The 12,872-nt window shown below is 38.4% G+C and overlaps 1 protein-coding gene and 1 long non-coding RNA gene across 2 annotated transcripts in view; both read left to right on the top strand.

Moving 5' to 3' along the window:
- The window catches only part of LOC141378500 (uncharacterized), a 171,226-nt gene that overhangs the window by 120,082 nt on the left and 38,272 nt on the right, over positions 1-12,872 (top strand). The window lies entirely within an intron of this gene.
- Positions 1,440-11,133, top strand: siva1 (SIVA1, apoptosis-inducing factor). Its single transcript, NM_001327928.1, is given in 4 exon segments — positions 1,440-1,710; positions 6,055-6,249; positions 8,670-8,823; positions 10,926-11,133. Coding segments are annotated over 4 exon segments (519 nt in total). The 5' UTR covers positions 1,440-1,589; the 3' UTR covers positions 10,975-11,133.

The raw sequence follows: 12,872 nt of genomic DNA on the forward strand, positions 1-12,872 counted from the left end.
AGCACCTGGAGGAAACCCACACCAACACTGGGAGAACATGCAAACTCCACATAGAAACGCCAACTGATGCAGCTTGGACTCAAACCAGCGACCTTCTTGCTGTGAGGGGACAGCGCTAACCACTAAGCCACCACAATATTATTAATAATAAAATGGGGCATCACAGTGGCGCAGTAGGTAGCACGATCGCCTCAGGAGGTCGCTGGTTCGAGCCCCGGCTGGGTCAGTTGGCGTTTCTATTTCATAAGAATTTAATCTTTATTTTAACTATTATTGTCAGGGGCAGATTTAATCAATACGCAGAGTTAGCAGCCGCTTAGGGCCCTGGGATATTTGAAAGGCCCCAAATAATACCTAGATGTATGAATTATACCAATAAATTGTATATAACATAACATATTTTATTTTAACAAATAATTTTGTTACAACTGTGCAAATGCGTCCCCCACATCCAATGATGGAGCCTTCCAGCAGTTAAATCAGATGAAAATTCAGTTTATTGATGATTTTTAGTTGTTATTTTTTACTTTAATATAGAAAAGACTGAGTGATATAAAAAGAGCTAAATAAATAAACAACACAAAAGAAAACATACCAAAGGGTGCATATCCCATAAGGCCCCCAACTCCAGTAGTATCTGGATGCAGCCTTGATGCATTTCTCAGTGATGCAACGCCAGTCACAACTCACTCAATGGAGCTAGTGTCGTCACTGTAAGGGATAGGGTAAGGGTTAGGTGAGCGCATTGATTATTTATACGTGTATCTCTTTTGTATAATTTTTCTTTGTCATACAAGGATGTTTTATTTGGTTTTTATCATGTTGATAAAGTTAAAGATAAATATTTTCTAATAAATCTGTTTATTTTACTAGCAAAATTTTTTATACATAAATGCAAATGTTTGTCTGTAAAGCCCCTTTTTCTTATTTTTTGTAAAGATTTGAAATATTATTTAAATACAATCTCTACCTCCAGCAATGTTAAAGCTTTAAAATCCGTAACACTATGTGAATCTTACAATATTCTCTCTTTTTTATAATAGATGACTGTAATGTATGTGATCTTGTAAACATCACTGTGACCTTGCTTTAAATTTAAAGTGCTTTTTGTCATTTATATTCCCCCTGGCATATTCTTTAGTTTGTCATTTTGTTTTGTTCTGTTTTCTACCCTTGTTGTTAAAGGTTTATACCTTTTCTGTATTTTTTTTTTTTTGTATTCTTGTTGAACGCTTTAATAAATAAAAAAAAAATAATAAATAAAAAAGGTGAGCGCATTGAAAAGCATTGGCTGCAACTCAGATTGCACTGCACAAATCACTAAATTCGCCAGATTGTTGTAAAATGTAAACAGCTGAGCATACAGCTCCGAGACGACTGCAGGTGCTGTGATTCCTCTTCTGGGCAGCAGGTGTCAGAAGCGCGTGCTCGTGTCTGCGCGCGGCTGAAGCAGACGAAGAAGAAGCGGAATCCTTAAAGCGCGAACTCGTGTTGTTTATCTCTCAGTTTGTTTCGCGGGTTTTCCGGTGTGTTTCTGCGTGTCCTCCGCCCCAGGTGCGTGTTCGTGTTTTATCTCAGGTGTTTTTAAGATGCCCAAGCGCTCGTACCCGTTCAGCGAGAGTTTCTCCTCGCAGTATAAAGTTCATGTGGGCCAGAAAGAGATGAGCAGCTGCGGCGTGTTCGGGCTCCGCTACCGACAGGAGATCTACGGTAAGACACACACACACACACTTTTACAGCACACACACACACACACACACACGTTCAGCACAAAGATGCACACTTGCTAGTTTTACGGTCAGAAACGCACACATTTAAAACACACACACCCACACATAGAGCACAACACTAACATACTCGCACACAGATATACAGCAGCTAACAGTTAGTTTTACGGTCAGAAACGCATATATTAGTGTAAAGTTGACGTTATATTAGCATATTCGCTGTTCGCTGTCACTTTAACAATGAGCAAATGTGCAAATATAACACACCGCCGCACAAACACACACTTGGCACAAAGGTACTTACGACACAATACACTTGTATACACTTTCAGCACAGACGCACACTTGCAACACAAACGCGCGCAATATACACACTTCCAGTGCACAGACACTTTGACACTGATATACAATGTACACACACATTCAACACCTGGGGTCCGTTCTTCGTACGTGGATTACTCAGTTAGCTGGATTTGGATATTGACGATTTGACATGATCCAGGATCGTTTCGTTCTTCAAAGCTGATCCGAGAGTTGTTGTCATGGCAACAGTTCTGCCACGTCAAACCTGATCGGGAGCAGGTTCAATTCATATAAACAGGATTAGATCGGCTCAGTTCAAGCAAAGATAATACAGTAAGTATGTTCCGAATTCTGATATTTTCTTACAGTAGTAGTTATATACACTTGGGAAAGTGGTACATATTTTTTAACTATATATATAAAGTTATAGTCATTAATAAAATAAATAAAGTTTTACATATTAATAAAACGTATGCAATCTGCACCCTCGAAATGAACAAAGACTGCCATCTGGTGGTGCAAAGAGAAAACAAATTGGTATGAACTTTTTAGATCGCTTAGTACAAATTGTGTATAATAGAAATGCACAATATGTGACTTTTTTTTTAAAGCAATAATACATTTATGCAGTCATAAACATGTTTTGATAGTTAATATGCCAGTGATTGATGCTTCACAAAAGTTGCAGACACCTTTACCAATATAAAAATGCTTTTGTAAACAACCAGTTATTCTTTACACCGATTAAAAAACGGCTACTATAATAAAGAAAATCTTTTCTAAATGTAGAACTAAATACATTGATTTGCATTGAAATGCATGATGAATACTCTTGTCTCGACACATGAAAGTGTAAAGCCTGCAGCTCACAACAAATGTGGAAGGTTATTGCGTGTCATATTAAACAAACCGTTTACTGCTAATTTGATGTAATTTTGCTCACATGGATAATTGAATATTAATCAGATGATGTCATTACGCTGCTGTGCCGTCAGCCAATCGTTGCATTGCTGATCATGATTTCGAGGATCGATAGATCTGTCCTTCACAACACACGCAGCGATCTCAGATCAGTTTATCCAGACATTCTAATCTGATTCGCGAACTTGTTTGAAGAACTAAATTAGCGAGAGATCAGTTATCAAGATTAAAAGATCCAGGATCTGCAAAATAATCTTAGATCATTTAAGCGAGGTACGAAGAACGGACCCCTGCTTTCTGAGCAGACACAAACACTTGGCACACATTCAATAGACACACACTTTCTGAACACACACCGATGCGCACTTGATACACAAACACTCTTTCAGCACAAACATTCACCAGACACTTTCTAAACACGGACACTTTCGACACACACCAATGCACACTTAATACACAAACGCATTCAACACAGATGCACACTTTCAGCACAAACACTTTCAAAACACACACACTTTCGACATGCGCCAAAACACACTTTCAGCACACACACAATTAACAGACACTTTCTAAACACAGACTCTTTCGACACACACCAATGCACACTTAATACACACATTAAACGCAGATGCACACTTTCAGCACACATTCTGAACACACACACACTTTCGACATACGCCAATGCACACTTTCAGCACACACACAATTAAGACACTTTCTAAACACAGACTCTTTCGACACACACCAATGCACACTTAATACACACATTAAACGCAGATGCACACTTTCAGCACACACATTCTGAACACACACACAAACACACACACACACACACACTTTCGACATGCGCCAATGCACACTTTCAGCACACACACAATTAACAGACACTTTCTGAACACGGACACTTTCGACACACCAATGCACACTTAATTCACAAACACATTCAACACAAATGCACACTTTCAGCACACACACACATACACTTTCGACATGCCCCAAAGCACACTTTCAGCACACACACAATTAACAGACACTTTCTAAACAGACTCTTTCGACACACACCAATGCACACTTAATACACACACACATTCAACACAGATGCACACTTTCAGCAAGCACGCTTTCAAAACACACACACACTTTCGACATACGCCAATGCACACTTTCAGCAAACACGCTTTCAAAACACACACACACTTTCGACATACGCCAATGCACACTTTCAGCACACACACTTTCAAAACACACACTTTCAAAACACACACACACACACTTTCGACAGGTGCCAAAGCACACTTTCAGCACACACACAATTAACAGACACTTTCTAAACACACACTTTCGATACACACTAATGCACACTTAATACACAAACACATTAAATGCAGATGCACACTTTCAGCACACACACTTTCAGCACACACTTTCTGAACACACACACACTTTCGACAAACGCCAATGCTAACTTTCAGCACACACGCAATTAACAGACACTTTCTAAACACACACTTTTGACACGCACCAATGCACACTTAATACACAAACATTAAACGCAGACGCACTTTCAGAACACACACTTTCAAAACACACACACACACACACACACTTTCGACATACGCCAATGCACACTTTCAGCACACACACTTTCAAAACACACACACACACACACTTTCGATAGGCGCCAAAGCACACTTTCAGCACACACACAATTAACAGACACTTTCTAAACACACACTTTCGATACACACTAATGCACACTTAATACACAAACACATTAAATGCAGATGCACACTTTCAGCACACACACTTTCTGAACACACGCACACACTTTCGACATACGCCAATGCACACTTTCAGCACACACGCAATTAACAGACACTTTCTAAACACACACTTTTGACACACACCAATGCACACTTAATACACAAACATTAAACGCAGACGCACTTTCAGCACACACACTTTCAAAACACACACACACACACACTTTCGACATACGCCAATGCACACTTTCAGCACACACACACAATTAACAGACTTTCTAAACACAGACTCTTTCGACACACACCAATGCACACTTAATACACAAACACATTCAACACAGATGCACACTTTCAGCACACACACTTTCAAAACACACACACACACACACACACACACACACACACACACACACACACACACACACACACTTTCGACATACGCCAATGCACACTTTCAGCACACACACTTTCAAAACACACACACACACACACACTTTCGACAGGCGCCAAAGCACACTTTCAGCACACACACAATTAACAGACACTTTCTAAACACACACTTTCGATACACACTAATGCACACTTAATACAAACACATTAAATGCAGATGCACACTTTCAGCACACACACTTTCAGCACACACTTTCTGAACACACACACACACTTTCGACATACGCCAATGCACACTTTCAGCACACACGCAATTAACAGACACTTTCTAAACACACACTTTTGACACACACCAATGCACACTTAATACACAAACATTAAACGCAGACGCACTTTCAGCACACACACTTTCAAAACACACACACACTTTCGACACACACCAATGCACACTTAATACACAAACACATTAAACGCAGACGCACTTTCAGCACACACACTTTCAAAACAAACACACACACACACACACACACTTTCGACACACACCAATGCACACTTAATACACAAACGCATTAAACACAGCACACACTTTCAGCACACACACTTTTGACACTCCAATGCACACTTGATACAAACACCCTTTCAGCACACGCATTAAACACAGATGCACACTTTCAGCACACACACTTTCAACAAACACTTTCTGAACACACGCCAATGCACACTTTCAGCACACACTTTCTGAACGGACACTTTCAACACAAACTCTTAACACAATGCACAATACACACTTAGCACATCTTTCGACACCCAGATGCTTTCTTGCAACCAAAACAATACCAACAGGAGATTTATGGTCAAACGTGTATACACACACACACACACACTAATGCAGTTTATATTCATATTGTTCAGTATTAGTGTTGCTGAGTGTGTTTTGTGAACTCCATCAGAGAAGACGAAGAGTCTGCTGTTCAATGGGACGAAGGCAGTGATGGGCCGGATCTGGAAGGCGGAGGGCGAGGAGAAGCAGTCAGATGTGGTTGAATCTGATCAGACGAGTGTTTCTGCAGCACATCAGACGCTGCTCAGAGGGCAAACGACTATCGGTCTGGACGGACGACTGCACAGAGCGCGCTCCACACCGGGTCAGTTCACATGCGTTTAGTAAGGTGTACTCGCTAGGTTATGCAATTTGTGCGCAGGCATGTTTGACCCCCATTTTTCGGTTGGTTTTTTACCAATTTTTCGGTTGGCCTTTACCAATATGACAATTGTGAGCTCCGACTTGTGCCCAGGCATGGTTCAGTTGGCTGTCCGTGGTCCAGTTGGAAGAGGTGTGCCAGAGTAACAGCAGTAGTCAAGCTTGTTTACACTAGAGTTTGTGTGTGCGAAATTGTCATACGGTGCTGCGAGAAGGGCCGGGATCAAACTAAATCAGTGGTTCTCAAACTGTGGTACGTGTACCACTAGTGGTATGCGCGCTTACTTCTAGTAGTAGGCGGAGGAATCACTGAGTAATGAAAGAGAAAATTAATACAATTTTAATCCGTTAATGCATACTGTGGTCGGCATTGGCTGTTCTCTAAAACTTATGATCAAAGCGATTTGTTTTAAAAATGTTTCCTGTAGCTCTAAACAGTTTAGTTCCCACAGTAATTAAACACCTGATCAAACGTTCAGGCTTGTTCGAAACCTACAGGTTCATATATTGGAGTTGAGTTGAAACTGAACTGCAGGGGTCCGTTCTTCGTACGTGGATTACTCAGTTAGCTGGATTTGGATATTGACGATTTGACAAAATCCAGGATCGTTTCGTTCTTCAAAGCTGATCTGAGAGTTGTTGTCATGGCAACAGTTCTGCTAGGTCAAACCTGATCGGGAGCAGGTTCAATTCATATAAACAGGATTAGATCGGCTCAGTTCAAGCAAAGATAATACAGAAAGTGTTCTGAATTCTGATATTTTCTTACAGTAGTAGTTCTATACACTTGGGAAAATGGTACAAATTTTTAACTATATATATATATATATATATATATATATATATATAAAGTTATAGTCATTAATAAAATAAGTTATACATTTTAATAAAACGTATGCAATCTGCACCCTCGAAATGAAAGTACAAAGACTGCCACCTGGTGCAAAGAGAAAACTTATTGATATGAACTTTTTAAATCGCTTTAGTACAAATTGTGTATGATAGAAATGCACAATATGTGACTTTTTTTTAAAGCAATACATTTCAGCAATCATAAACATGTTTTCATAGTTAATATGACAGTGATTTGATGCTTCACAAAAGTTGCAGACGCCTTTACCAATATGAAAATGCTTTTGTAAACAACCAGTTATTCTTTACACCGATTAAAAAAAACAGCTACAGTAATAAAGAAAATATTTTCTAAATGTGGAACTAAATACACTGATTTGCATTGAAATACATGATGAATACTCTTGACACATGAAAGTGTAAAGCCTGCAGCTCACAACAAATGTGGAAGGTTATTGCGTGTCATATTTAACAAGCCGTTTACTGCTAATTTGATGTAATTTTGCTCACATGGATAATTGAATATTAATCAGATGATGTCATTACGCTGCTGTGCCGTCAGCCAATCGTTGCATTGCTGATCATGATTTCGAGGATGGATAGATCTGTCCTTCACAACACACACATCGATCTCAGATCAGTTTATCCAGACATTCTAATCTGATTCGCGAACTCGTTTGAAGAACCAAATTAGACAGAGATCAGTTATCAAGATTAAAAGATCCAGGATCTGCCAAATCATCTTAGATCATTTAAGCGAGGTACGAAGAACGGACCCCAGGGCTGCTGCCCTCCAGCAACTGGGTTTAACACCCCTGATTTAGATTCTGCTTTCAATTGTGCATTATCTCTTGTAACCAGCAGGGGTCAGTCTCTGTGCTGCTAGCGCATCTGAACATTTGATCTGCTGACTAATTAACCTAATCAGACAGTTCATTAGCAATAGTCAGTTCTCCAACATTTTCAACACCAAGAAACCAAAACTAGCTCTGGATTCTTGTGATACTAAAGAACTTTAATGAATTATTTTTTTTATCAATATTTCCCATGGTGTAACCAATTGTTTACAACTAGAGTAATAAAATATTAAGGATTATTGGTATAATTACTGCATTTACGTTACTGTGTGGGTTGGTTTTAGAAGTAAGGTTTTTTTTTTTTTTTTTTTTTTTAAACTATTAATACAATTTGTTTATGCTGTAAATTCTAGTTCTTCTGATGATTTTTTTTATAGATTGTTGTTGTTGTTGTTTAATTAAGAATTAGTGTAATTGATTAATTTTAATAGAAATTTGGGATTTGCGAAAGTGCATCTGGAGGTCATGCTAACCAAAAAAAAAAGTTAGAACTGGCCAAGAAAATCACTTGTATGCTTGTTAAACGGTTGCATTTTTGTCTAAGTGCATCCAGAATGTTCTATTTCAGCCCAGATTTGATTTCAGTGCATCCCTAAATCTATTCTAAATGCGACTCCCTCAATATGAGTGTTGTAAGTGTTCTGTTGTGTTTCAGGTGTGGGTGTGTGTCCTCCAGCATGTGGTGTGTGTCAGCGCGGCTCTGCTTTGAGGAAGTGCTGTTCTCAGTGTGAGCGTCAGGTCTGTTCCTCGTGTGTCCAGCAGTGTAACAGCTGTTCTGAGATCTGCTGCTCCGTCTGCACAGTCACTGAGTGAGTCCTGCACCAATACACAATTTAAGACTATTTAATTTTAAAAAATTTTTTTGGAAGTATTCTGAATTTGTTAATTTTCAACCTGCAAACTAAAGACAATGTAGTTTATTATTGAGGCTGTACCATGCCCCTAGGCTCGTTTCATGCCATGCGAGTTCACCCTAATTTTAAATTGGTCACTTTGGTAAAGTTACTAACTTAAAGACCACATTTAGATTTTTTTTTATTTATATTTTAATTCTCCCCCACAGATTTTGCTGCTTTGTAAAGTGTTTTCAAAATTGTCATTTTGGTTCTGTGGCAGCTTCAAAATTCCATTTTAGTTCAACTTAATATTTAACAAAAGCAGAAATAAAATGAACAATATTTAACTAATTATAACTAACTATAATATTAACTAATTGAATACAATATTTAACAAATTCTTAAACCCAAAAGTTAATATTTACTCACAATCAAGTGTTTCCAATCGTTTGTAGTGTTTTATCCTTGAAATAGAAATGTATTAATGGGTATAAATGATAGCAAATCGTTTTCCACTGTAGGAAAGTAAATGCTACCAGTTTCCAAAATTCAGTAAAAGTGTGCTCAGAAAAAAAAAGCCAGTCAGTCAAGTGATTTAAAAAAATAAAATAAAATAAAATCAATTCCATTTAGGATTACCTATTTGAATTAAAGCTGCAAGCAGCGATGATGGGTACCTTGCACCTGGGCTCACCGCTACCCGGTGGCCTTAGCTTAGGATGACAGAGCGAACAACAATTTAAGCCTATATATATATATCTCTGAAAATCACTGATTTGACAAACTTCCTCCTGTCAGCAGGTGGTGCTATAACTCTGAATCAAGATTGGCATGTAGATGCCTTCAGTAAAGGAATCTTATTAACTGAATTCAGGCTGACTCAATATTGGCATGTAGATGACTTAAGGAGAGGCATATCTAACCTATGAATTTTCAGGTAGATAGGACATTGTTTGGCTGAGTTATAAGTAATTTTCTGTTGCCAGTTGGTGGCGCTGTATCTGGATATTGGCCTGTAAACCTGTTCAGGTCGGGACTTATCAAACGTGTGAATTGAGGCAGATTGGATGATGCATGCACGAGTTATAGCAACTTTTTCGTGTCGAATCGTCAAAGTTTGCACGGACACACCCTTTGACGGAAACTCTAGATCTTCGCAATTTAACATCGCCAATGCCTTTAGATGAAAACCCAATTTTGGTGTTGATCCGATAAAATCCCTAGGAGCAGTTTGTTAAAATACAACGCCTGTAAATGGCAAATATTAAGTTAAATATCCAACTTCCTGTTGGGTTTGAGATTCTGCATGTTCCGCATGAGATTTGGCATGTTTGACGTGTGTGCCAATTTTCGTGTATGTGCGCGACTTGTAGATCGGTGGCCTGTCCGTCTAATGTTTATAAGTGGTGCTGTCAAGTCATTTTGCCACTCCAACTTTCGAAACCCTTATCAACCGATCATTTACACCATGTTTGTGTGCTAAATTTCAGGAGTTTGAGCATGTTTAGACCCTCAAAAGTGCTCCGATTAGGGCCGGAATAATAATAATAATAATAATAATAATAATAATAATAATAATAATAATAATAATAAACATTCAAAAAATATTCAATAGTGTGATCTTATCCAACAGTAAAATAAAAGAAGCTGCTCACTGGTTTCTAATTTGTATTGTCATCACATTTATGCTGCTGTCCGTGCTGTAAAACATTAGGTTTGGCACATGCTTTGGTAACACTTTACAATAAGGTTGTATTAATCTCAATGCATTTATTAACATGAACAAACCATGACCAAAACAACAGTATTCATGTTAGTTAACATTAAAGAGAATGCAATAATTCGTTCTTCCTCATGGCGTGTTTAAGCATAAATTTGGATGTTCATGTATTAGTAAGTGTGCTGAACTATGATTAATAAATGCTGTAAAAGTATTGCTCATTATTACTTCATGTTAGTTAATGCATTAGCTAATGGAACCTTATTGTAAAGTGTGACCAGTGCTTTTATTGCAAAGTGAAACTCAAGCACTGCATCAAAGCAAACATGATTTTAATTAATTTATTTTTATTCAGTTACAGTGAGCGTTACGAGCGCGTCCTGTGCTGCGGCTGCTCCTCCTGATCTCACACCCCTGCAGAGATGACCATATGAGAATTACACCACATATGATTTTTAATGCATTCCCAATGACATGTAAATGAGATTATTTTATATATGCTTTCCTGCCACTTGTGTACATACAACTGTGATTTAATGAAATAAATACTTGTGCTTTCCTAACTGTCTTGGTGGGTTTGAACATTTGTACATTTTTTTAATTTGTTGGCATTTCATTGCAAATGTATTTGAGTGCATCAGCAGTTGTGTAGGAACTGTGTGCATTAACAGTGGTCTGACACTAGAGGGCAGCACAGGAGTGCAGTTAATTAATCAGCATGTGTTTCTCAGCACTTTGGTCACACTTTACATTTAAGGTTACAATAATTATAGTTAATTACTAATAATGAACAGTGCATAGAGTTGAACATGTAGTAATGCCTCATGTATTCATGCTCGTGAACATTACTGCTAAAATGAACGAACAACTCCATTTTCATTAATGTAGTCTTCATAAAATACTATAAATGTATTAATTGTTCATGTTAGTTAGTGCTTTATACTGGTGTGTGGGTGGTTAATAGATTTTAATGTACAAGTTTTGCCTTCATTAAATGTTAATTCTGCTCTTGTCACTCAATGCTTTGGAAACTGAAGTCAGGTTTTGGTGTAAACTGGAAACTTTTACCTCAGTCTGCCACTGAAGCCTCATAAATACTTGCATGACAAATGCTGAAGCTTTTAGTTTAGAGCAACTGAACTCTTCTAGGTTTTTCAGTGAGGGAGGGTATGATGGTAATCTGGGGAACTTCACTGTTAAATGCACTGCTAATCGATATACTAATCTAAATCTTTATTTTTAGTCTTGTTTACCACGACTGCACTTCTTTGGTCAATTAGCATAAATGACTATAGCTTTTAATGTAGGGTAACTTCAATTGATTTATAGTTTTAAGCTGTGATTTCAGCATAACTGAAAGGAATCGCCAAAGGGTTCAGGGAACATTTTATTAATATTGACTTTAGAAACGGGTGTACCATTTTAAAGTGCGACCCAGCTGATACTTCGCAAAAGTTGCAGACCCCTTTACCAATATCAAAATTAACCTGAATAGGCCTGCTATAATAAAGACTCTGATCAAAGTAAAAATTGCTAAATTCTGTCTGTTATTTGCGTTGTGCAAAATGTTTGTAAGGTCTTAATGCATAGTATACAGGGCATCTGGAAAGTATTGATAGCGCTGCTTCCAGATTTTGGTTGTTACAGTCTTATTCCATAATACATTAATTTATTTCCTCAACATTCTACACACAATCCCCCATAATGACAATGTGGAAAAAGAGTTTAAGTTGTTGCAAATTTATCAAAAATAAAGCTGTGCAATCAGCATTCTGTTTCCACTGATCATTCTTGATGTTTCAGCAGCTTCATTGGAGTTCACCTGGTCAATTCAGCTGATTGGACATGATCTGAAAAGGCCTGTCTATATGAGGGTCCAGGGTTGACAGTGCATGTCAAAGCACAAACCAAGCATGAAGACAATGGAATTGTCTGCAGACCTCCAAGACAGGATTGTCTGGAGGCACAAGGCTTGGAGGTTACAGAAACATTTCTGCTGCTCTGAAAGTTCAATGAGCACAGCGGCCTCCATCATCCGTAAGTGGAAGATGTTTGACCACCAGGACTCTTCCTAGAGCTGGCCGACCATCTAAGCTGAGTGATCAGGGAGAAGGGTCTTAGTCAGGGAGGTGATCAATAACCCGATGATCACTCTATCTAAGCTCCAGCATTCTTCTGTGGAGAGAGGAGAACCTTACAGAAGGACAACCATCTGTGCAGCAATCCACCAATCAGGCCTGTGGCCAGACTGAAGACACTCCCCGCCTGGAATTTGCCAAAAGGCATCTGAAGGACTCTCAGA

The sequence above is a fragment of the Danio rerio genome, chromosome 17, assembly GCF_049306965.1.
Source record: "Danio rerio strain Tuebingen ecotype United States chromosome 17, GRCz12tu, whole genome shotgun sequence".
Classification (NCBI taxonomy): domain Eukaryota; kingdom Metazoa; phylum Chordata; class Actinopteri; order Cypriniformes; family Danionidae; genus Danio; species Danio rerio.